The sequence below is a fragment of the Ammodytes marinus genome, assembly GCF_949987685.1.
Source record: "Ammodytes marinus genome assembly, chromosome: 5".
NCBI lineage: Eukaryota > Metazoa > Chordata > Actinopteri > Uranoscopiformes > Ammodytidae > Ammodytes > Ammodytes marinus.
The window spans coordinates 31,095,198-31,122,499 of NC_137234.1; the positions used below are offsets into that span (position 1 = coordinate 31,095,198).

The following is a 27,302-nucleotide window of genomic DNA, read 5'->3' on the forward strand; positions in this document are numbered from 1 at the left end:
CATGTTCACTGGACTTGTTCAGAGCACGAATACACTGCAGCCCAAAATCAGATTTACTGTATATTTCTCAGCTCAAATGTCAGCTTGTAAAGAGCTGACATTTATATAAAATGTCAAATAGTCCTATAGGCTAAATCCAAATGTATAGTTCAACCAGCAAATCACATTTAATGCAATTAAACTCATTAACAATATCAGCAGCCACATGTAGTCACACTGCTGAATGTATAGTTGATCTTTTAAAAGTAAATTATACTGTTGTACCTGGGAATAGTATACTGCTTCATTTTATAATTTGTATAAAAACGCTTTCAACTACCATATTTATAGCTTAATTTGAGAACATGGTGATTAATAGTGTCTTCATTTTTGTTGTACTGTTTCTCTCACTTTTGAAGCAGCTGCAAACACAAACACTAAGAGAGATGACAGACGTTAGACATTCTGTTGATATAGTTATGTACAGTTATATACATGATGGATGTATAGTCATGTGGAGGGAATAGAGAGAATTTGTGTGGAACTTCAAGCAAACAAACAACGAAACAAACACACACACATGCACACAAGTTTCACTTTTTGGTAAGCGATGTCAGAGGTCTCAGGGAGGTGAGAAGGAATGAGTGTTTTGGGCAGAGCGTGTGTCAGAGAGGTGGGCGAGCCCATCCTGTGCGGTATAAATACAGGACTGTGATGAACACCATATCAAGAAGAGTGTAAAGACACTGGAGGACATTTGGAGCAACATTTTAATAGAGATTATTACAAAGATCGGCAATGGCCGACCACAAGGGTAAGTGACCCATCTATCTATCTATCTATCTATCTATCTATCTATCTATCTATCTATCTATCTATCTATCTATCTATCTATCTATCTATCTATCTATCTATCTATCTATCTATCTATCTATCTATCTATCTATCTATCTATCTATCTATCTATCTATCTATCTATCTATCTATCTATCTATCTATCTATCTATCTATCTATCTATCTATCATGGGAGATTATGATGCATGTGAAAAATGTGCTGATGTATGACTTCATTGGCACTTGGATGTGATATCACCATCCTTATTCATCAAGTTCAGCTTGTGACATGTGACCAATAACACAAATCTCTGTCCGCTCTGAGTTAAGGTCACAACCTAAATTAAACTCTCCCATCCCTGTCAGTATTTCATTTAGCAAAAGGATAGCCAAACACAGACTGATTGTTTAGCTTTGTCCCTGTTGTCCTCTTAGGTTTGATTATTGATGTTGATCTGAGAAGTCATGAAAACAACTTGGCTCACCGCACCAGGGAGATTGATCGGGAGCGCCTGATTGTCCGCAGGGGTCAACCCTTCTCCATCACTTTGCAGTGCTCTGACTCTCTGCCCCTGAAACACCACCTGGAACTGGTCCTGCACCTTGGTGAGTACAGTCTGACCTGGAAGATGCTGTGGGGTTAACAATAGGGCTAGGACCTATCAATATTTTCATTATCGATGAATCTACTGATCATGTCCTCGTTTAATCAATTAGCCTTTATTACAGCTTCATAGATGACTGTTCCACCAATCATCAAATGTGTTAGTTTATCTTGTTGAATCATTTTCTGTTAATTGACTTATCTATGAATTAAATGACTGGTGCAGGTCTAGCCAATAATTCATGAAAAATTACACAACTGCACTAGCCTGGAAATCCAGACCCTGATATCTTGAACGATAGAGGGTCTGGCCACGATCAATAGTAATTTCCAACTCAAGGGGCGGCTCCTACTCGTGCATTTCAAATGCCACTGCACGCAGTTGGATAGCACTACAACCAATCAGAGCGATGCACAAGGTGACGTAAGCCCCGTTTGTTTAGTGAACAGCTGTTAAACTGTTAAATTAAACGTTTGCCGTTGTCGGTCGGCAAAACAGAACATTCCACTTACTTGCTAATGAAAGATTTGAGTGCCGTCTTCCAAATCGTAAAGGGTCAAGGCCAAAGCAGTCTCAAACTCACACAACATATCCGCAGCCATCTTTAATGTTTACTATCACGGCTTCGACGTTGCATGCACGTCACTGTCGTCATCCGGTTACGTCCTCCCCAGAGAACCATACAAAGGCCTCTGGCGCGCCCATATTAGATAGAACCAATTGAAACGTGAGCCCAGATTTCTGGTCTTCTTGGTAAAGCTTCAACGGAGCGTGTCCAGACCAACAGGCGCAGCAAATTTAATTTGCCAGCTCCTAGTGGCAGGTCTGGGAATGCCAGGCTACAACTGCACTGAAAAAACATGCAAACCATGAGCTAAAAGTCAAATCACCCTGGTTTTAGGTACAGATGCAAACGTGGGCACTCTTTGCGCATCACACAAGCCCCATAATTACATATCTCTGTCGCTGCCAAATACTCCACAGTGTTCACCAGCTAGTTGCTAAATGTGTTATTCTGCTGTTTGGTGATGAGCAGGTCAACATAAAAAGAAAGAGGATGAACTGACAGTACAACAGTTGAACAATTCCCCCAAAAAATTCATGTTTCTTCAGGTGAGAGAGACGAGGTGGTGCTCAAGGTTCAGAAGGAGCGTGGGGCCGGAGACAAGTGGTGGTTGAACCAGCAGGTAGCACAGGATGAAATACTGCTGACCCTGCACAGTCCAGCGGACGCTATCATTGGCCAGTACCATCTGGCTGTGTTGATGATGTCACCGGACGGACACATTGTAGAAAGGGTCGACAAAATCAGTTTCCACCTGCTCTTTAACCCGTGGTGCAAAGGTAAAAGGACAAGCAAAGTGCAGACACTCTCTGCAGCATTTTAGAGGTCTCACTGACTTTATCCTGCAGCTCCTGAGGTTTTTAGCTTGTTTTCAGTATCTGAATGTCTTAATTCAGTCATGTAACGGAAACAAAAAACAAAGAACCCAACTGGCTGGATTTCCATGATTTACCTCCACTTAACGTTAGTGACATTGATAATAATTGTTAATGATTTTTTTTTAAAACAGAAGGAAACTCATGGTCATCTGTGTGTGTGTATCAGATGATCTACAGAAATACATGGAACAACAGTGTCATGTTTTTCTGATTGGAACCCTCAACGCTCAGGATTAATGTTGTTGTTTCTTATTGTCTGCTGCTTGTTTCTCTCAGTCTGTAGAGTCTCTAATATGAAATATCTAACACGATAACACATCTTCTGCACTAATTATGATTATTGCTGAATGATCAGAAGGATATTTGTGTGAACCAGATGATGTGGTGTACCTCCCTGATGAGAGCCTGCTCCAGGAGTATGTAATGAATGAAGACGGAGTCATTTACATGGGGACCTGGGATGACATCAATAGTATCCCCTGGAATTATGGACAGGTAACACACACACACACACACACGCATGCACACGCACGCACGCACACGCACGCACGCACACACACACACACACACACACACACAGACAGTGCATTACAGTTTTTCTCAGTTGCTTTGGTGCTTTTCTCAGATCAGAATGAAAATTCTCATAACTATTAGTTCAACCTCCGCAACATTTAGTCATTTGAGCACATCATAGTAGCAATTTCTCCTTCCTCTGAACAAATTGCAAATGCTTTTGGACATGTATCAGTTGCTTTCATACAATTATCTGCTGTTTTATAACATTGTCATTTGCTTATGTCATGTCAGTCAAAATTAACTATACTTATGGATGCTGAATAGTAATAGTCTATTATTAAAACTAATAGTCTTCATTTCATTGCTTGAGTCATTACATACAAAATTGTTGAACTAGTTATCAAATTCTGTCAAGCAAATTTTATACCTTTGTTTATCATTTTTTCCTGGAAATGTCTCCTAAATTGTACAATTGCTCTCAGGTGGACCTCAGCTTTCACTCACAAGGAGGTGTGTGAAGTATTAGTTGTACTTTCCTCGCTGCATTGCAAGGGATAATATCCGTTGTGAAAATACGTGGCCAGAAAGACAGGAACGTCTGGATGTGCCAGAATGATTTACCTATATGTTCAGTTACAATATGTCCTGTTATATTGTGCACATTTGTGCACAGCTCTACCAAAAGGATGTTTTTTTATGTTTGTTCTAAATAAGTGACTGAAGTGTATTGTTCTTTTGCACAATGCTGTAGAATTGCAAAGAGCATATACAGAAAAATGTGAAACATACGTATTCAGTGTCTTGTACTCACTTACTCCCCTAACTACAGCAATGTGGAACTTTACTCTAGTTTTCAAATGGCTGTACAAGTAGTTTATAGTGCTGTCTTGAGCATTTTCAGGTAGTGTCACCGAGTTCTGACTTTTTTTTGCATTGGAAAACACTGAGAGAATAAACTCTCATAATGAAAACATGACGAAGCCATTTGACTATCTTGTTCATAAACGATGGTGTCAAGACTTCTCATTTTGATGACACTGGCAGTTTCATTGACATGAATACTTGCTTTTGAGGAATAGACTATCCATTTTGAGCAAGTGACGTACTTTTGCAGGTTATCCACTAGGTTTTGCAGTTTGCACTAATTGTTTTGAGAAATGCACTAACTGCTGTGCAAATGTTAATAGTGATGTGAGAAAAGCACCAAAGCGACTGAGAAAAACTGTAATGCACTGAGTATGCCTGTGTCTGTCAGGACTGTATGTGGCCTGTGTGAATTCTCACAGCAGTGTCACAGCGGAGACTCTAGGGCTTCAGCTGGATCAGGAAATCTGTTTGTGTTGGACGGGGTGACCTTGTAGACAGGAGGTGTCAGAATGTAACTGAACCACACAAACAAGGGTTTGTCCCTTCACAGCTCACTGGGAGGGCAGAGAGGAAGATGGCAGATAGACAGGCAGGAAGTGGTCTTCAGGCACAGCCATTTAAACACAAACAGGGAACATGTAGGATTTTAAGTTTGTTTAAAAAAAGTCGAAGAGGCTTCTCCTGTTCAACAATTAACCTTTTGTTTCTTTGTTCCTCTTCTTCTATCTCCCAGTTTGAGGACTATGTGATGGACATCTGTTTTGAAGTCCTGGACAACTCCAAGTACGCCCTAAAAAACTCTGAGATCGACCTTGAGCAGAGATCTGACCCGGTCTATGTCAGCAGGATGATCACTGCCATGGTGACGATCCCTTCTTCTCGATATAGACAGCTTAACAACATATATATATATAAACATTTGCATTTTGTTTGCTCTGTGGTGGTAAACTGGTAACACATATCATCCATCCTGCATGCATCTCATAAAAACTATACTATACTTACTTAAAATAAAAACACCAAACAGACTGATAGCTCCTGCACAGAAAATACCCTCAAGGTTTCTGCTTTTTATAAATGCACAAGAGTGCAGTGCGGCATAAACAGTAATCTAACATGTTATCAGAAAGTGAAACTTCATCACTAGTTATGTCACAAAACTGTTTGTTTGTTTTCGATTGCTGTTTGGTTGACATGTGATGCCTACATAGAGGGAGCCATCTTGTATTATCAGGGAGTAAAATAAAAGTGATGCACAGTTTTAAAGATGTCATCTCCACCTATCCAGGTGAACTCTAACGGTGACAGTGGTGTGTTGAATGGTCGCTGGGTAGAGCCGTACTCTGGTGGATTCGCACCGCATCGATGGACCGGCAGCGTGCCGATCCTCCAACAGTGGAGCAGGGCCGGGGCCAAGGCGGTCAAATATGGCCAGTGCTGGGTGTTTGCTGGCGTCGCCTGCACAGGTGAGGCTGCACACATTTCACAGTTTTTTTTACCTGCAGTCACTGCTGACATGCTGCCCATTTCTTGTTAATGTTTAGGGATAGTTAATCTTTATCCTGTTTTAACTTTTGTAAAACAAAAACTAAATATTATTTTAAACATGATGATAAGACAATTATTTTAAGTGGTAATTGCCAATGACTGCACAAGACATACATGAACAAGAAGTTCTGTAGGTTATGTATGTTACATGTGCAGTTTTAAATCTCATCTGTGTCCAAAATTGTATTAAAAAAAACTCCAGCAAGTATAAGCATTATATGCATAAATATTGGAAGGAGCAAAGGAATTGAGTGTCCCAGTCTGATGTGTCTTATGTTCACAGTGCTGCGCTGTCTGGGGATCCCAACACGCCTCATCACCAACTATAGTTCAGCCCATGATGTGGATGGAAACCTGTCTGTAGACTTCCTACTGAATGAAAGACTGGAGAGCCTCGACAGACGAGGGAAAAAAGACAGTAGCTGGTAGGAACACACACACACACACACACACACACACACACACACACACACACAGCCCCGCACCGATATGAATCGAATACAGGATCCTGCAGTAGAGGACGTCCCACAATGTCATATAATGAATGATCTCCTTGTGTTTTCAGGAACTTCCACTGTTGGGTTGAGTCCTGGATGAGGAGAGATGATCTCTCCAAAGGAAATGACGGCTGGCAGGTTTTGGACCCCACCCCTCAAGTACTGAGTGATGGTACATCACTACTTTTTAACCTGATGTTATTCGTCTCTCTCTTTTACTTATCTGTCCATCTACTGTATGTTTTACAAGACATTTCTGGCCTTATCCGCCATTGGAAACTAGAAGATGTAAGTCCTTGCTGCTGATTGTCTCTCATCACTGCAATATATGCTGTCCAGGTGAGTTTTGCTGCGGTCCGTGTCCAGTGACGGCCATCAAGGAGGGAAATCTGAGAGTAAAGTACGACGCTCCGTTTGTATTCGCTGAGGTGAATGCCGACATCATCCACTGGATGGTCCAACCAGATGGCCAACGGAAGAAGGTGATTGACTTCTTTCATATTAGCTCAAGTTAAAAAGCCTTCACGACAATGATGATTGTATAAATTGTTCCAGATCAGAGTGGACCAGGGGAGTGTGGGGAGGAACATCAGCACCAAAAGTGTGTATGGCGACCACAGAGATGACGTCACTCTACACTACAAATATCCTGAAGGTAAGTTGGAGTAATACAGTATAACTGAAAAGCTGCACATATGCATCTGTTTGGTTCATGTGAGGGATGTTTTTCATGGATGAACAACTTCTCCCCAGGCTCCAAGAAGGAGAGAGAAGTGTTTGAGAAGGCTGGACGCAGGGTCACAGAGCAGACGTATGAGAGCGCAGAACTGACAAAACTGCAGCTGTCAATCAAGCATGCTAAGCCTTTGTTTGGGACGGACTTTGATGTGATTGTTGAGGTAAGTAGCTGAATGAAATGATAGAAATAGTACATTTATCCACACACAGTGGGTCAGGGGATGCTGCTGTGTCAGTAGAGATTGTGTTTTTTTATATTGCTCAGTTTATGTCAATTCTATAAGACTATTTATTCTGTCCGCAGGTAAAGAATGAGGGAGGCAGAGATGCTCATGCTCAGCTGACAGTGCTGGCCATGGCTGTGACTTACAACTCTCTCCACCGGGGGGAGTGCCAGAGACAAACGATAAGTGTGACTGTGCCAGCTTACAAAGGTTAGTTACTCTAACACAGAGAGGCCTCTGGAGCAACACAACTACACTGCTGCTTTCCTTTTTTACTATTCTTCCCGTTTTGCAGCATTTAGATAAACCATCTTCCTGTTAAATACTGCTTGTGTGTGTGTGTGTGTGTGTGTGTGTGTGTGTGTGTGTGTGTGTGTGTGTGTGTGTGTGTGTGTGTGCGTGTGTGTGTGTGTGTGTGTGTGTGTGTGCAGCCCACAGGAAAGTGCTGCGTTTGCATTATGACGACTATGTCAAGTGTGTCTCTGAGCATCATCTGATCAGAGTGAAAGCGCTCTTAGAGGCTCCAGGGGAGAACGAACCCATCATGAGTGTGGCCAACATCCCACTGAGAGTTCCTGAAATCTTTATACAGGTGAGGTCACACAGATATGATTCTGGATGTCTACAAATAAAGGAACAAGACTGATTAGAATAAAACTATGAACCTATGAAATTGCTCTTTCACCGGTACGGCCGTTACCACTAGTTTTACCAATAGACATTTGTTAGCAACCCGACTGGTATGATAAACACTGCCTGAATTATGTTCTCTCGTCCGTCCTACCAAAGGAAGGCACATACAATATCTCACAAAAGTGAGTACACCCCTCTCATTTCTTCACATTTTTCTTTATATCTTTCCATGGGACAACACTGAAGAAATGACACTTTGATACAATGTAAAGTAGTCAGTGTACAGCTTGTATAACAGTGTCAATTTACTGTCCCCTCAAAATAACTCGACACACAGCCATTAATGTCTAAACTGCTGGCAACAAAAGTGAGTACACCCCTTAGAAAAAATAAGTTTACGAAGGTTGAGTGCACGTGGTCAGCGTCGTACACAGAGGTTGGCTTTGGAAAATAGACGTATGAATACTGCCAGCATTGCTGCAGGGCTTGAAGGGGTGGGGGGTCAACCTGTCAGTGCTCAGACCATACGCCGCACTCTGCATCATACTGGTCTGCATGGCTGTCATCCCAGAAGGAAGCCTATTCTAAAGATGATGCACAAGAAACCCCACAAACAGTTTGCTGAAGACAAATAGACTACGGACATGGATTACTGCAACCATGTCCTGTGGTCTGATGAGACCAAAATACATTTATTTGGTTCAGATGGTGTTAAGAGTGTGGAGCGGCAACCAGGTGAGGAGTACAAAGACAAGTGTGTCTTGCCTAGAGTCAAGCATGTTGGTTGGAGTGTCATGGTCTGGGGCTGCATGAGTGCTGCCAGCACTGGGGATCTACAGTTCATTGAATTCTAACATGTACTGTGACATACTGAAGCAGAGCATGATCCCCTCCCTTCATAAACTGGGCCGCAGGGCAGTACTGCAACATGATAACGACCCCAAACACACCTCCGAACGACCACTGGCTTGCTAAAGAAGCTGAGGGTAAAGGTTATGGACTGGCCAAGCATGTCTCCAGTCTTAAACCCTATTGAGCATCTTTGGGGCATCCTCAAACGGGAGATGGAGGAGCGCAAGGACTCTAATATCCACCAGCTCCTTGATGTCGTCATGAATGGGTAGAAGAGGGTTCCAGTTGCAACCTGTGAAGCTCTAGTGAACTACATGCCCAAGAGGGTTAAGGCAGTGATAGAAAATAATGATGGCAAAACAAAATATTGACACTTTGGGCCCAATTTGGACATTTTTTCTTAGGGGTGTACTCACTTTTGTTGCCAACAGTTTAGACATTAATGGCTGTGTGTCGAGTTATTTTGAGGGGACAGTAAATTTACACTGTTATACAAGCTGTACACTGACTACTTGACATTGAATCAAAGTGTCATTTATTCAGTGTTGTCGCATGGAAAGATATAATGAAATATTTGAAGAAATGTTAGGGGTGTACTCACTTTTGTGAGATACTGTACATATGGAAGGGGAGGGCCCTCTCAATGACTGGTATTTTGTTGAGTTTGACCTACAACACATAGAAGGATCCGCAGTTCTACAGTGGAAGAACCATCCCCCTCTTTTTTATCAGCAACATAATTAGCTACCATCTTCTGTTAACAAGCTAGCAAACTAAAAAACAACAACATGCCATAAGCAGCACACTCAACCCATTAAAGGTGGAATCAGTGATTCTGAAGAATGCTAGTTATCAAAATCCCTTTTTGTCAAAATCAGTGAATATCTCCTCATGATCTGCTACATGTCCATATCATGTGAACTTTAAAAAAAGCAGTGTTAATACAAAGCCTAGGCTCTGTAAACGGGCATGTTGTTAGCTACAGTGGGCCCTCTTTGTTTACTTACAAGTTTACAATGCCATAGGCTGTGTATTAACACCGCAGTTTTTTCAGCTTGCACACAGTATGGACAAGTAGCGGCTCGTGAGGAGATTTTCACTGATATTGATGAAAAGGGATTTTGACAACAGGTTTGGTCCAGAATTGCTGACTCCACCTTTAAACACCCGCCAAATAATTGTCCTCAGCTACCACGTTAAGGTAACCATCTTGCTGCCTCAGTCACCTATAAAAAGCTAACCAATCCAACAGTTCAGAGCCGGCCCGAGGCATAAGCGAACTAAGCGGTCGCTTAGGGCCCCCGACCGCCAGGGGGGCCCCCTCCCAATATATGTATATATTTTTTTTTTTAAATTTGTGTGTTTGATATCAACATCATATTAAGCAAATGTAAGTTATCATACAAAAAAGGAATACAATGTTTTGGTCTAGATTGTTAATAGCCTAATAATAGAATCAGATCATCTGGGAGATAATCCGAGGTTAACTGATCACGTGACGTCACGTTCACGTCCATGGCATGCACATTGTGTATTGAGTGTTTTTAAAAACATTTGGAAATGGGGCTGCCTTCAGTTTCCCATGCACTGTGTATAGTCTATAGCCTATTTCAGCCTCTTCTGTGGAAAAAAAGATACAGTAGCTGGACAACAGAGTTCTTCTGCTTCGTTCCTCTCACTGCATTTAAATGCATTCATTATATTACAGAGAAATATGTCCCGTAAAAGAAAAAGAGCTCCAAGCCCAACCCAGAGGACCCTGCATAATATTTTATTTTATATTAATATTTTTATGGAAAATCCATGTGTCCTTCTTCAATAGCTTCTAATTCATCTGACCCAGTGTCTCCAAATTCTTTGTTCACACAATTTCTCAGATTTAGCCTCTTAATTTTCCTCTCAAAGTGCACCAGATTCATGCATTTCACTTTAAAAAGGTTAAACAAATCTCCCGGGGGGTCATACCCCCGGACACCCCTAGGAGGGTCTGAATCTCGGCTGTCTAATATTTTCGCACAGTTGCACAGTGGAGGCACTAGCGGAAAACACTGGGTGTGTGAATGATATTTAACAAAGATCCATAGTTTCAGCAGCGCTAAAATTGGAGAGGGGCCCCCTAATCATATTTCGCTTAGGGCCCCATGAAGGCTTGGGCCGGCTCTGCAACAGATATATAGATTATGGAGGATTGTGAATTGGAGACATACTGTATTGTCCCTAATTTTGTTCCTGTGGCTCCATACTACCTGAAACAATATGGTCTAAAAGTAGAATTTTAGTTTTACAAAACCTACAGGCCACTGTAGTGGCAATATTTCAATGTTTTCTTTTTACAGTAGAAACTGTCAAAGCCATTTTATTTATATATTTTTTTAAAGTGACCCACGTAGCCTAAATGACGTCCAGAATTTTTGCTCCAAACGGGCCCATAGAGCACAGAGCTGTCTTCTGTTTCTCCAGGTGTCCGGGAAGGCTGTTGTACGGGAACATGTGATAGCGTACATCTCCTTCACCAATCCTCTACCAGTTTCTCTCAAGAGTGGTGTGTTCACTGTGGAAGGGGCCGGACTACTGCCATCCGCTGAGATCCATGTTAAGTAAGTACTGAGTGAGTTACCTGTCTGCTAAGCCAGGCTCCCTTAGTTTCTGTTGCTACACGTGTCTATGGGTTATTTAACAAACAATAGGTCCTTCATTTCAGATAACTATATAAAAGAAGGCTTATCATTGTTTGCCAGCGCCCTTTGAGTTTACCAGTTGGAATGTCAACTGTTGCTGTCAGATTTGATCATAGCTAGCTCATCAACATGAACTTTGTTAAAAAAAGAAAATAACATTTTTAAGACCATAGCTATGTGATACAGCACGTTAAAAATAATTTTGTAATTAAAAAGTTCTGCAAACCATTCAAAGCAGTTCAATTATACCTTTTTACGTTTTGTAGGCTACATTATTTGCATTTTTGAATTATAATTGCAGTGTTGCTTAAGCATTTATAATCTTACACATAATATCACCACAAACTATTTTCTTTTATTATATTCATGAGATCGGGACAGAATCGGTACCGGCCAATATCCAAAACCCAGGTATCGGAATCGGATGGAACTGAAAAATAGTGTACTGGTGCATCTCTATCCCACATGTAGACACATGATTCTACAATTCCAGCTGTGGCCACTATAATAAAGTCGCCACAAAACCCATAGTCTCACACAGTCAGACTAAACTAAAGATATATTGACTATGTAATGTTAGTTTTATTTGTGTGAATGTTTACAAACGTGTTTGTTACGGAACAGCAATTTTACCACGTACACATTTAACCGATGTGGATGTGGACCGTAATTGCGACCGTCAACATTACTGAAACGATGCCCTATGCGTGTTTGTGTGTGCACTGCGCATACGTGTGTGTTTGCAGCAGAGGTGGGACCAAGTCATTGTTTAGCAAGTCACAAGTAAGTCTCAAGTCTTTGCACTCAAGTCCCGAGTCAAGTCTCGAGTCAAGACAGGCAAGTCCCGAGTCAAGTCCCAAGTCAATGCTGACAAGTCTCAAGTAAGTCCCAAGTCCTGCAGTTTGAGCTTCAAGTCATTTCGAGTCCTTTAACCAAAAAGTAATACTTTATTTACCCACATCATGTACGCTTTTAAAATCTGTCTTTATTTATTAAAACAAGTGCAATTGAATTTGTGGAAAAAAAAATTGTACGGACATTGCACTTCCTAAATGCACTATTTACCAGTGATTTTTAACATTTAACTCATATTTTGCAATAATATTCTTCATTTTAAACCACTCCTTTACAGAATAAACACATGTATTAATTTGTGTTATGTTGACCACCTCGTAGTTTTTATACCCGAACAAAAACAGACACTCACACATAGGCTACATGTAGAAAAGGCCCCAAAGTTTACAGGTTACAGTGTTGTTATTTCTTATAGTGTGTTAAGATGTGTTTTGTTCAGTGTGGATGACATTATAGCTGTCAGTTAGTGGCAGTGACGTCAGTCGGACGGAGAGTCTGTTTAGTAAGTTTTCTTTCTCTTCTCCCTCGGTCAGGTGTGTGAGCGACGTGCATGTTGCCGCAGTAGTCGATCATTCCACAGTTGAAACGTGTTTATTTGAGTTTATGTGAATCACCCGTGTGTGAGTATGCAGTCCCGATCGCTGTTATAAGTTACAGTTTATGGATGTTATTAACAGCCGCGACTCGCCGGTCGCAACAGCTGTTCTAACGTCTTCTCACGAGCGGAATGTAAGCTTTGTTCTTTTCCCGCGATCTATATGCGGTTGTGCCTGTGAAAGAAGGAAAATAAAGAGCGGATAAACCATACTCCTCTTCTCCTAGTCTCATGCTTATAGTCTGACGTTTTTGGCCTTAAGTGGTGTTCTGGCCGACACTTCTGAAGTGAAACCAGTGATAAGCAGATCAGCGCAGCACCGGTACATCCACCAGTTTCCTCCGCTACACTAGGCTACATGATGAAAGATACAGAGCGGTAGGCCTACTTAAAAATATACTTTTTAATCTTTGTGTTTTGGGGAAAGTAGCAAGTCTTATCAAGTCAAAAGCCTCAAGTCCAGGGGCCTATCCGAAAACTTTTTTTTGCATAGGAAATTTCCTTTCCTATCGAGATGAACCGGAAGTACTCGGCAGATAGGTGATCCGAATTCCCAAAATGCTTAGGAAAGGCATAGGAAAGGAGCCTCGATTCATCCTTTAACCCTCCTTTAGCATAGGTTACTCCTGACCAACCTATGCTAAAGGAAAGGAGATAGTGGTATCCCATAATCCTTTACGGCGTCAAGATTTAAAGCAACAGGCCACCGCCGGAGTTTACCGACTCTACACGAATACAAACGAGAGGTAAAACAGAAGAGAGGAGAGGAGAAGAGAAGAGAGGAAGATTTAACTCGGCTAAAACAAAATACCCCCCTCCCCTCTCCCCCATTAAGATAATAAAGAACTCATAAAAGACCAACATCATAATAGTTATTTTCGTAGCACATAATTTACACCATAAGAAAAGAAAATACCAACTTCACATTTAATGAAGTTACTGGGGGCAGTTCATTTCAACATCAACATAAGTGTAGCCTCTTTTTATTCCACATGTCAATTGGGATATATGGGAGTGATTCTCACTCTGTTGGCGACAACCTGATTAAAATCAATATGAAAAGAACGCATGGATCAAACGAGCGCTTGTTGTAGTCCATTTTCGGAGAATAGTGTAGTTTCATGCTAGACTCACGTCAGCAATACTCGCCGTCGCGCAATGACGTCGGTTAGGAAAAGTGGAGTCGAATTCATTTGAAACAGCTCTGTCCTTTCCTATGTTCGATAGGAAGCACCTTTCATCTCTCCTTAACCCCGATGACGTTTAGGGGTTAAGGCATAGGAAAGGAGGCTTATAGGTTAGGAGATTGGACTTTTCGGATAGGCCCCAGGTCAAGTCACGAGTCATTGATGTTAAAGTCCAAGTCAAGTTGCAAGTTTCTTTACATTTAGTCAAGTCGAGTCTCAAGTCATCAAATTCATGACTCGAGTCCAAGTCATGTGACTCGAGTCCACACCTCTGGTTTGCAGCTCGATTTCTTTTTTATACAGTCTATGAGCTAGATACAGTTGGCACAGTGACTGCACAAGTACACACTTTCTGTTTCTCATTCTGAGAGGGAGCATAAAACAGTACAGCATGGAAGAGAAAGGGGAGGAGTTTTCAGACGAAAACAGTCGGCAGGCTTATCTCAACAATCTACATCCGGTATGCCAGATACACAACCCATGATGTCCGTTAAGGCCAGTTATGTATGATGTACCGGTATTTGATTCATTTTAACATACAACCTGTTTGGAAGCTAACTATAAAAAATATACCTGGACAGACAACACAAAGGAGCAGTTATGGATTATTGTCAATGTTTCACATATGCATGAGGAAAAGGTTTTCTGCATGTGGACTAACAGATGAGTTTGTAATAGAAATTATATTGACCTTAGTTAGCATTATCAAGCATCATACTGTATACAGTACACAATGAAAGTCCAATTACATTCATTTGTTCGTTTGGACTTAATTGAGAAAACTCTATTTGCCTTCGTCTCCGTAAACTGAAGGTGCTTAAGTGCTCTCCACAAGTCTTTCATCAGCGTTCTGAAAAAACGTTTAAGTTTCATATGTGCTCAATATTGGTGACATGACATGCATGAATTGCAAATTGACATTGTGTGTCTCTTTTGTTTAAGTGGTGATATAGCTCCAGGCAAGAAGGTGTCCGTCAACCTCTCCTTTTCGCCTGTGCGTACCGGGGTGAGGAAGCTCCTGGTGGACTTTGACTCTGACAGGCTGAAGGACGTAAAGGGAGTCGCCACGGTGGTTGTCCATAAGAGGAACCGTCGACAAACATAGCTGAAGCTGAAGGTCATACAATGACCGCATAATGTAGAAAATACTGTACTCTAGAATGAATAACTACCACTGGTGGACATTTCTGAAATTAATATTACACAGAATCCGTTGTTGTATGTTTTGTTCTTTGATGACACTTTTGCACCGTTTCTTACTGGTTGAAATATGATTGAACCAAACTGTGATAGTCATAGCACAACCAATAAGAAGTTAAGACAATTCATTTTTATATGTGCCTTACTCATTATGCATTTTTGGAAATTACAGTGTGATTTCAATATGATGATGCTGGTTTGAAAAGTAAATGATTTCAATGAAGATTGTATTAATTTGGTTTCTTAATTAAAGCACATACATCATGCTTTCTTTTGTTTTTAAAGTACATGTACTTACAATTGTGACAATAGAAGTGACAATAATAGCCACAGGCTTGAAGGCTATAATTAAATAAAGGACATCATAGGGTTAACATTGTAGCAGTATTATTTCTAAATATGAATTGACAGTTGTTAAACCATTTTAGTCAGTATGCAAACTAGAGAAGGCTGACTCAAACTGAAAACATAGTCTGTAATACACTGTTCCCCCTCTAACTTTTGATTTTAACGAAGGCTATTCTCTGGACAATTCTTACATGTCTTAGCCTGTGAGGTGGAATAATGAGATATTACCGTGGCCGAGTGGGCCATTGATTCCACGACATTTGATACTAGGAGGACAGACTTCACCAGGCAAGGGAGACGCGGAGAGCAGAGGATCAGGTCTTAACAGGTTCACTTTATTAAAAGGTTGACATCAAGGTTACAAGCTAGTAGACACAGCTCCTACTATATCAACACAGATGTTACCTATTTATTACAATCATTCAGATCTTACCAGAATTAACCTACTCTCAACCGAACTTTGAAAAGGGGAGCCCCGGAAACCCTAGCCATCTTCCTCGGGCGAGAAGAACCTAGCTGCTTCTAATAGATTATAGTCTATTCGTAGCAAGATGTTGCAATAGTGTTTCTATCTTTCTGCTGTGATTGCAACAGCTGTTGTTGCAGTTTGTGGGCTAAGGTCATTCTGTCCCTTGAGACCGGGGTCTCAAGGGACCTCCAGCATAAATACAAAAAAAAAAAATCAGAATGGTAACACTTTACAATAAGGGTACATTAATTAATGGTTAGTTAATACTTAATAAGGGTTAATTAATCATTAGTTAACATTAACTAATGTGTCTAGTAAGCATTTACTAATGGTGTTCATGTTAACTAAGATATTAATTAATACATTATTTAATGTTTATAAATATCCTATATTAACCTTAGTTAATACATTAATTAAGCATGAACCAAAAGTTGATTAATATAATAATAAACATTAGTTAACTGTTAACAAATGTAATCTTTGAAACATTGCTTAAGCATAATTAACCATTTATTAATGCTCTTTGTGACCCTTATTGTAAAGTGGGAACAATTTATCCATTAAGTGACACTTAATAAATGCACACCAGTGCTGAATAAAAGTAAAGTGTTACCTAAAATGGCTATTGCCGAGCTCAGACATGATAATAATACGTCAGAACAAATGATTACTTGTGAAAAAAGTGTTTATTAAAGCATACTGTACATGTGTATCATATCAGCCTGAACATATAATTATTATATAAATGTTTACAGAAAAAATTTAAATTGTAAGAGTGCAAAAACGTAGTAAAGTAACAAACATACAACAGATCCGGTGTACTTTAACAAGTGTACGTACATATAGCACAAGGTTTTTAACCCTGTACCTCAGCATTGAAGGGCTCTGTTGGTTTTCATTTTATCTGATATAGGGCCGGTTTCGAAGACATGGATTAAGCCTAGTTCTGGACTAAATTGTACTTTCAATGGACAATCTCCATTCAAAATTCCATTTAGTCCAGGACTAGGCTTAATCCATGTCTGTGAAACTGGCCCATTATCTGACTTACCACCAGCAGCAGAAGTGAATAAAGACTGAAGGTACCTTATGCCAGGCTTAATGCCAAATCAGAATTGCTCAATCTGATAGATAGTGGCTTTACTGGTTTAAAGTTATTGAAGCAGTACTGTGCCCATATTCCCTTGCGAATGAGGACATGAAAAGTTTTCAATGAAATCCAGTAAATACAGGACTGTATTTCTTGTGGACGACCACAGTGGCGACTCCCTTCACGTCCTTCAGCCGGTCAGAGTCAAAGTCCACAAGAAGCTTCCTCACCCCGGTCCGCACGGGCGAGAAGGAAAGCTTGACAGACACCCTCTGGCCCGGAGATATGTCACCGCTGAAAAAGAAAAAATAACGATATCGATGAATGCTTGAGCTTTCTTTTATTTTGTTTTGAGGTTCTGTCATGATCCTCAGGGTAGCATCAATTTGAACCAAGCTAATAGTTTATAGTGAAGTGGTAAGACAAGTCGTGGGTTCTAGGTCGGGCTAGGGTTTTCTTTTAATTAATGTTGAATGTTTTGATACTGAACACCAACTTTTCATTCATACAGTATGTGTGATATATGCAGTGATGTAAGAGTTTTTAAAAGGCAGCTGACCCAGTACTTACTTAACTCGGATGTCAGTGACAGGCAGTAGGCCGGCCCCCTCCACAGTGAACACACCAGCCTTCAGAGGAACTGGTAGAGGATTGGTGAAGGAGATGTAGGCTGTCACAGGTCCCCGTACAACAGCCTTCCCGGACACCTGTGGAAAGTGGAGACAGCTCTATGTTATATTAAAGTTAATAAGGGTTTGTTGGATGAAGACAACAAAGGGGGAAATGCACGCAAACTGCACTCAAACTGCATTGCCAAGCAGACAGTGTGCTGGGTACGCCTGTACCATTTGCATATAAGCAAATGAGGGAATATTCAAAGTGCACCATTTAGGACCTGGTCCCTGGGACCTTGAAGAACTAGGTACCAAAAAAGTAAGTTTCAGGTTCTTTTACATAGTGGACCCCAAAAAAGGCATACAAAGTAGAGTAGAGTAGTTGGTAGAAAAGCGCCATAAATGTCCCTTTTGGGTGTCAATCGCATCCGTTAAGATTACAGTTCTACTGAGACCTGCATACTGAAATTAAATAGTTTACAAAATAATTATCTCCAACCATTTGCTCTCATGGTCTGGTCAACAGTGACCTCACCTGTACGAGGAGTTCAGGAACTCTCAGTGGGATGTTGGCCACACTCATGATGGGTTCGTTCTCCCCTGGAGCCTCTAGGAGCGCCTTCACTCTGATCAGATTTTGCTCAGAGACACACCTGACATAGTCGTCATAGTGCAGACGCAGTACTTCCCTGTGGGCTGCACACACATACACAAACACACGCACACAGTATTAAAATGGGGAGGTGAATAATGCTGCATAACGTGGAAAATAGTTTAAAATTTTTGCAGGAAAGACACAGCAGCCCCGTAGTTGTGTTGCTCCAGAGGCCTCTCTGTGTTAGAGTAACTAACCTTTGTAAGCTGGCACAGTCACACTTATCGTTTGTCTCTGGCACTCCCCCCGGTGGAGAGAGTTGTAAGTCACAGCCATGGCCAGCACTGTCAGCTGAGCATGAGCATCTCTGCCTCCCTCATTCTTTACCTGCGGACAGAATAAATAGTTGTCATTAACTGAATTTACAGGGAAAAAATTAAAAAATATATAAATACAAAATCTCTACTGACACAGCAGCATCCCCTGACCCACTCTGGATAAATGTACTATTTATATAATTTCATTCAGCTACCTACCTCAACAATCACATCAAAGTCTGTCCCAAACAAAGGCTTAGCGTGCTTGATTGACAGTTGCAGATGTCCTGGTTCTGCAATCTCATTGGACGGTTCTGTGACCCTACGTCCAGCCTTCTCAAACACTTCTCTCTCCTTCTTGGAGCCTGAGGAGAAGTTGTTCATCCATGAAAAACATCCCTCACATGAATCTAAACAGATGCATATGTGCAGGTTTTCAGTTATACTGTATTACTCCAACTTACCTTCAGGATATTTGTAGTGTAGAGTGACGTCATCTCTGTAGTCGCCATACACACTTTTGGTGCTGATGTTCCTCCCCACACTCCCCTGGTCCACTCTGATCTGGAACAATTTATACAATCATCATTGTCGTGAAGGCTTTTTAACTTGAGCTTAATATGAAAGATAATCAAGCCTAAGTCAATCACCTTCTTCCGTTGGCCATCTGGTTGGACCATCCAATAGATGATGTCGGCATTCACCTCAGCGAATACAAACGGAGCGTCGTACTTTACTCCCAGATTTCCCTCTTTGATGGCCGTCACTGGACACGGACCGCAGCAAAACTCACCTGGACAGCAGAAACTCATCTTGTCATGGTTTGCTTTGAAGAATATTCAGCATCAGTAGATAGAAGACACAGTGACAGAAAACAAGCATCTGATTTCTAATAATCATAATTAAGTTTTATTATAAAGGCAATAGGAAACAGACTGGCTTTGAATCCAAAAAGTCACAATTATATGATACCAAAGGAAGCCAGCAGTGAAAGTCCTGAGAACAGCTTAAAGTGATTTTATAAGGTGGATAAGGCGAGAAATGTCTAAAACATGGATGGACATTTAAGGAAAAGGAAGAGATGAATAACAGAGATCAGGGAACAACACAAGTAATGTACCATCGCTCAGTTCTTGAGGGGTGGGGTCCAAAACCTGCCAGCCGTCATTTCCTTTGGAGAGATCATCTCTCTTCATCCAGGACTCAACCCAACAGTGGAAGTTCCTGAAATCACGATAAATTATTACTTTAGATTTGTGTGACGTCTTCTACTAGGAACATATTCCACACATCTTTGTGTGTGTGTTTTTGTGTGTGTGTGTGTTCCTACCAGCTACTGTCTTTTTTCCCTCGTCTGTCGAGGCTCTCCAGTCTTTCATTCAGTAGGAAGTCTACAGACAGGTTTCCATCCACATCATGGGCTGAACTAAAGTTGGTGATGAGGCGTGTTGGGATCCCCAGACAGCGCAGCACTGTGAACATAAGACACATCAGACTGGGACACTTTGGTCCTACCTACTTTTCTTCCTTACTTACTTTCCTTTTTTGGTCTGCCTTTGTAGTCCAGAAGATATGCATTTGTGCTGATACTTGGCATTTACACATTTGTTTATGTTGAAAATGATAATATGGCAAGCTGGCATGGAATAATTGCGCCAGGAGCCAGGGTCTTTTTGGGGATCCCCAGTGTACCATACACTACTCAACCAAAGGAGGGTTCCACTTCAACATTAACATTCCCAAAATGCTTTGTGCTGACCAGTCCACCCACTAGACGCAACTGCAATATTTTGTTAGATAAAAGATAAAAGAGGTTGTTTTGAGACCCTTTTGACCATACTGATAGAAAGCAGCCAAACATGTACCATTCATTTCCATTTGACAAGAAATGGTCAGCCTGTGAATCTGTGAAATGTGTGCAGCCTCACCTGTGCAGGCGACGCCAGCAAACACCCAGCACTGGCCATATTTGACCGCCTTGGCCCCGGCCCTGCTCCACTGTTGGAGGATTGGCACGCTGCCGGTCCATCGATATGGTGCGACTCCATCCGAGTAAGGCTCTTCCCAGCGACCATTTAACACACCCCTGTCACCATTAGAGTTCACCTGGATAGGTGGAGACGACATCTTTAACTACCTGACAATATGAGATGACACTCTATGTAGGCATCACTTGTCGATCAAACAGCAAAGCAAGGTGTGTTACACCTGAAGAGCTTTCAGTTTTTGTTTAAACGTCTGTACGATCACAGTGTCGATCACTGTTAAATCACCACTGTACACTTCTCCTCTCCATAAAAAGCATAAAATGTAAGGATATTTCCTGCGAAGGAGCTATGCGACTCAGCATGTTAATAATATGAAAGCTTTCATGAGCTTCATACTTGATGGATCATATCTGTGACCACCACAGAACAAAAGAAAGGTTAAATTTGTATTTACAGTATTGAACTTTTGTTCAGTACTGAGTAGAAGGGATCGTCACCATGGCAGTGATCATCCTGCTGACATAGACTGGGTCAGATCTCTGCTCGAGGTCGATCTCAGAGTTTTTTAGGGCGTACTTGGAGTTGTCCAGGACTTCAAAACAGATGTCCATCACATAGTCCTCAAACTGGAAAAGAAAGGATCAGAGAAAAGAAAATGTTGTTGTTTAACTGGAGAAGTTTCTTCACCTTTTTTAAAAACTAATTCCAAATCATACATGTTCCCTGTCTGTATTTAAATGTCTGTGTCTGAAGTCCACTTTCTGCCTGTCTATCTGCCATCTTCCTCTCTGCCCTCCCAGTGAGCTGTGAAGGGACAAACCCTTGTTTGTGTGGTTCAGTTACATTCTGACACCTCCTGTCTACAAGGTCACTCCGTCCAACACAAACAGATTTCCTGATCCAGCCAAAGCTCCCAGAATCTCTGCAGTGAGTATGCCTGTGTCCTGACAGACACATACTCAATGCATTCATGTGTGTGTGTGTGTGTGTGTGTGTGTGTGTGTGTGTGTTACCTGTCCATAATTCCAGTGGATATTATTTATGTTATCCCAGGTCCCCATGTAAATGACTCCGTCTTCATTCATAACATACTCCTGGAGCAGCCTCTCATCAGGGAGGTACACCACATCATCTGGTTCACACACAGATACACACATACAAAGATACACACCTTATCATTAGACACTGATCATAATGCAGTTTCTTTTTCCTGGTTAGATTCTCCATATGAGAGATTGTCACAGACTGAGAGACACATACAGTATACAGGAAACAGAAGCAGCCAACATGCAGAAACAACAACATGAACTCTTGAGTGCTCAAAGGCTTCAATTAGAGAAACATGATCTTATTGTTCCCTATATTTCCAACATTTCTTTTATAATGCCGGTTGAGGGTTCTGTCTTAAAGGCACAATTTGGAGGAGGGTAGAGACCACTGCTGATCTGGCACCTTTGAGAATTAATTTACCCTGCCTTCCAATCCCCGTACCTCCGTACTATTTAGTATGCCAGAATTTTTTTTCTGATATCCCAATACTTGCATGTCAACTGCATATGCCAAAAATACCTGGATTGCCCTTATACATCCAATTGCATTTTGCAATATGCAAACCAGCATGCTTTAGTATGTAGTATAGTAAAAAGAAAAAGTTTGCGATTTGGAACGCAGGGTAATTGTAAATCGTGGAGGAGACACATCCTGCGTGATTGAATCAAGAAATCCAAGAGACAAGAGAAAAAACTAAAAATGTCTGGAGCTGCAGGAAAAAATTTGAAGTCAATGAGACCTCTAAGAGACAGCAGAAAGCAGAGAGTGTCTGTACTTTGCTTGGTCTTTTACCTTTGCACCACGGGTTAAAGAGCAGGTGGAAACTGATTTTGTCGATCCTTTCTACAATGTGTCCGTCCGGTGACATCATCAACACAGCCAGATGGTACTGGCCAATGATAGCGTCCGCTGGACTGTGCAGAGTCAGCAGTATTTCATCCTGTGCTACCTGCTGGTTCAACCACCACTTGTCTCCGGCCCCACGCTCCTTCTGAACCTTGAGCACCACCTCGTCTCTCTCACCTGAAGAAACATGACAAAAAGCTTGTAAAATCTATCAACTCATGTATCCTTACTTCATCTTCATGTTTTTTTATGTCCGTGTCATGGACCTGAACTCAGAGGGGGTTAATTATAAAAAATTGTTGAAATCAGCATGATGCCTTAGAGCTAAGTGTGGAGAAACACTGCCAAGAACTGCTGACTAATTCATCAGCTCTTCACAAACAATGTTTATAATTGAAGTTTTTCTCGTAATTCCTGTCTACATTTATCATTTTCTAACAGACCCCACAGCATCTTCCAGGTCAGACTGTACTCACCAAGGTGCAGGACCAGTTCCAGGTGGTGTTTCAGGGGCAGAGAGTCAGAGCACTGCAAAGTGATGGAGAAGGGTTGACCCCTGCGGACAATCAGGCGCTCCCGATCAATCTCCCTGGTGCGGTGAGCCAAGTTGTTTTCATGACTTCTCAGATCCACTTCATTAATCAAACCTAAGAGGACAACAGGGACAAAGCTAAACAATCAGTCTGTGTTTGGCTATCCTTTTGCTAAATGAAATACTGACAACGTAACAAGCTGATTATGCTGATCAAACTGACATCCCTCAATGCATGCATTCTCTGAAGAAAATCTTTAAAATTTTTGGATCTCCACATTTGCTAATTGTAGCAAGATCTATTCTAAATATGTTTATTGTAGTTTTCAGTTTTAAGAACAGACAGTACATACAAACACACATAACATACAGAACAAAGCACATCAAAATTAGCAGCCGCAGTCCATGGTCAAAACATAAATATTAAATAAAAAAAACAGAAGTCTTGCGAAAAGATAAGTGAATGTCAGAGTACAATAAAAAAGAAAAATACACACATCCATACATTTGCACAGTAAAGCACTATAGAGCAGCCTACCCATTAAAGAATCTTATTACAGGGTCCCAAATCTTATCAAACACATCTCCTCTATCATCGTTATAGTATCTCAGTCGCTCCAAATGCAGTGTGATAGACATTTCTCCTAACCACAGGTCGTATGTAGGCACAGAGTCCAACTTCCACACACGTAATATCAATTTCTTGGCAATCACCATCCCAAATAGCCTTCTTCTCATATTTATTAATACAAGAAAAGGGACTTGTAGCTCCCAGAATTGCCACAAGAGGGTCAGGTTCCAAACGTTTCCCAAAAGCCTCAGAGAAGCATTGAAATAAAGGTTGCGTTCCGAATCGCATACTTTCTATAGTATGTAGAAAGAAGATTTAGGATGTCCCGATTCTTGTGGCCAGATTTAGGATGGTTAGAAGTACCCGGATGTCCTACTTCATGCGGCCAAGATTGTTAGTGTTGAAAAGTGCATCCTATTTGGGCAATTCTGACCCACAATCCAGTGCGCACGTGAAGTGACGTCACATCGACGAAGTCTCCATATGAAAACAAACGGGGATGCGCCGGATATAAAAGCAATAGGCAAGATCAAGGCGCAATGTTATGATGAAATAAGAGAGTAAAGTATGTCCCAATAGTATGCCTACTGCATCCTAACTAGATTATTTTTATCGTCGGATGTAGTATGTAAAATAGAAAAAAGAAAGAGTATGCGATTCGGAACGCAACCATACTTTTCCAATATGAATGGAGTTTGCTACATAACCAAAATGAGTGTGCTAAATTACCTACCATGGATTTACATTGATTACAGACAGGTGAGACATTAGGGTAAAATTTGTTTAGCTTCTCCAGGGAATAATAAAATCTGTGGACTGTTTTAAACTGTATAAGATTGTGTCTAACATTAACTGAACATCTGTGCACATTCCGCAAACATTCATCCCAAATATCATCACTCAATTCCACATTTAACTCATCTGCCCATGCCCGCTTACGCTCCTCGGTGCCCAGCACAGCTCCATTATGAAGAATTTTGTAAAAGAAGGAAACCGCCCCACGAGTAGCCGGGTCAAATTTATTCATTGTCTCAAGAGTTTCGTGCTTATTCAGGCTCTCAAAGTTCGTAAAATTTTTACGAATAAAGTCTCTAATTTGTAAATATCTGAAAAAGCTTGAGGCAGAAATATTATAAGCAGTTTGTAGCTGTCTAAATGTGGCAAAGCTTCCTTCAATATACAAATCATTTATGTTAACAATACCCTTTTGTTTCCAGTCAAAGAAAGCTGCATCGTTAATGCCTGGTATAAAAGAGTGATTATTACAAATGGGAGTGTCAGTATACATTTTTGGAGCCTTAATATAAGATTTGATCTGCTCCCATATGCGTATAGTGCCATGAATTACAAGGCTGTTACTATAGCATGACTTCTTGATTGTGGTGGGGCTGTTAAGCAGTGCCAGCAAGGAAGACTTTTTGCAAAGCAGCCGTTCTATGCGTAGCCACGCTGGGCATAAATCTGAAATAGAGGGGGGGCCCCTTCTCCACCAAGCAAGCATAGACAGATGAGTAGCCCAATAGTACATTTTAAAATTTGGTAAAGCAAAGCCACCAACATTCTTTGCCTTACATAAATGTTTTTTAGAAATTCTAACAGCTTTGTAGTTCCAGATAAATGAAACAACAATGGAATCTAGTTGCTTAAAGTAAGACTGAGCAATAAAACAAGGAATGGATTGAAAAAGATGGAGGAAACGCGGCAGTACACTCATCTTAATAGCATTAATCTTCCCTATGAGAGAAATAGGAAGTCTTCCAGAAATTAATTCCCTGTTTAAGCTGTTCAATTTTGCTGTCCCAGTTCTTTCGTAAGAGGTCAAATTGTAGCAAGATTTAGATATCTACCTCTAAAGCTCACTGATCAACAAGTTATATTTAGTTTGTTTAATCTGAACAAAACCGTAAGTATCAAGCCTAAATTATGTCTTCACATGTTTAGCAAGAGAAATTATTTAAACCCTCATTTGTAAATCATAGCCTCGTCTAGCCTGCTCGATTGCTGTCCCAGCTAGTCTTGTATGCACTGCGGGGATAAGGATCGGTCATATCACAACTAAGTGTAAAGTCATGCAGCAGCACATTTTTCTCATCCATCATAATCTCCCATAAGGTGAAGACAGAGATTTAGACACTGAGAAATTTAAAAAAATAGATACAGTAGATCCACTCATCGGAATTAGGACTAGCCCTACTGAGTCATGTACCAATCCAAATTCATTTGTCAGGTTCTTTTTTTATCTATGACAAAAAGCCCTACTTATAGAAAGAAATATTTTCTTTACACTAACTTTCAAAACGTTGTGAAAGTGTTGATGTTCTGAAACATTTCTAAACAGTTCAAATAAATGGGTTCCTAATTATTTAAACCTTTTTGCATTTGAGTCATTTTGTTTGCTCTTTTAACTTCCCATTCCTGTGTTGCTTAAGCCTTGATAACCATACACATAATATCACCATCAATATAGGCATTGACTGATATCCCAAAACCCTGATATCGGATTCGGATTGGAGCTGAGAAATAGTCGATCGGTGCTTCTTTAATAGATAAATCACTTACCTGTGTGGTTTGCCATTGCAGATCTTCTTCCTAATAAATTCTCTCAAAATATTGATCCAAATGTCTTCAAGTGTCCTTTACACTCTTCTTGTTACGCTCAGTGTCCATCACAGTCCTGTTATATAAAACAGGATGGGCCCACCCACCTCTCTGACACACACCAAAACACTCCTCCTCACCTCCCTCCGTGACCTCTGACATCACTTACCAAAAACCTACTGACCTCTTTGGGAGTGTGTGTGTGTGTGTGCGTGTGTGTGTGTGTGTGTGTGTGTGTGTGTGTGTGTGTGTGTGTGTGTGTGTGTGTGTGGGTGTGTTTCTTCAGTGTGTGAGTGAAAGTTTAAAGTGGGTTTCTCAACCCTTCTGAGACACTGGGTTCTTTGTTGCTTTTTATGTTCAAGGGTGGTGTGTGCATGCAAATGTCTGTCTGTGTGAGTGTCCTTTTGGGTGTGAGCATGTTGATGGCTATGACAGTGCAGCTAGTTACATCCATTCACTTACTAAAATAGATAGTGTTAACTGCATAAGTTACACAATTTAAGTTATGCAATTAAGTGAACTGTTAGATTTCAAGAATGTGCAGTCACTGACGAGAATTTAGTCCAAACCTCCTCTCAGTTCACCCCTTAAATTTCACTTGATTAAATGATTTATCCATTCATTCCATAGTTTCACTGAACAAATCTGTGATATGGTCATAAATTGAAAGGTCATGAACTGAGCTAGTTCTACACACTGTGCATAATGTAGGTTAGCTCTATACTAGTGGAGCACTTCTACTCATTGTGTCGATTGTGAGAATCTTGAAGTGATTGACTGTCTCCTGTTTCTCACCTCCGTGCAATTAGACTTTACACTGCTTGAGGTCATGAGTCATGTGAGACATGCCGCATAAATGGTAACATACTGTAGATATCTCCTTGCATTCTCAAATTAGTGACTTATAACTACCTTTGTATATATGCATATTGTGTATACGCTGTGTTCATGCATGTGTTGTATCTTATGTTGTGTCCTCATCGAAGACAGTGTATTTAATTTAAAATACATTTTTAGCCGTCATAGCAGCAT

The 27,302-nt window shown here is 40.9% G+C and overlaps 2 protein-coding genes across 2 annotated transcripts; one reads left to right on the plus strand and one right to left on the minus strand.

The window, feature by feature from the left end:
- Positions 1-777: 777 nt before the first annotated feature.
- LOC307250615 (protein-glutamine gamma-glutamyltransferase 2-like) lies at positions 778-15,157 on the plus strand (the record flags this gene model as incomplete). The annotated part of the gene is made up of 15 exons (XM_080027731.1): positions 778-793; positions 1,250-1,420; positions 2,533-2,763; positions 3,239-3,357; positions 4,979-5,107; positions 5,534-5,711; positions 6,077-6,218; positions 6,359-6,462; positions 6,630-6,772; positions 6,846-6,945; positions 7,044-7,189; positions 7,333-7,462; positions 7,684-7,844; positions 11,198-11,334; positions 14,995-15,157. The coding sequence occupies 15 exons, from the start codon at positions 778-780 to the stop codon at positions 15,155-15,157; spliced, it is 2,070 nt and encodes a 689-aa protein (XP_079883857.1).
- A 2,121-nt stretch (positions 15,158-17,278) lies between these two features.
- LOC307250616 (protein-glutamine gamma-glutamyltransferase 2-like) lies at positions 17,279-26,247 on the minus strand (the record flags this gene model as incomplete). The annotated part of the gene is made up of 15 exons (XM_080027732.1): positions 17,279-17,453; positions 17,730-17,866; positions 18,309-18,469; positions 18,626-18,755; positions 18,905-19,050; positions 19,150-19,249; positions 19,336-19,478; positions 19,806-19,909; positions 20,016-20,157; positions 20,614-20,791; positions 21,171-21,299; positions 21,687-21,805; positions 22,516-22,746; positions 23,046-23,216; positions 26,232-26,247. The coding sequence occupies 15 exons, from the start codon at positions 26,245-26,247 to the stop codon at positions 17,279-17,281; spliced, it is 2,082 nt and encodes a 693-aa protein (XP_079883858.1).
- Positions 26,248-27,302: the final 1,055 nt, after the last annotated feature.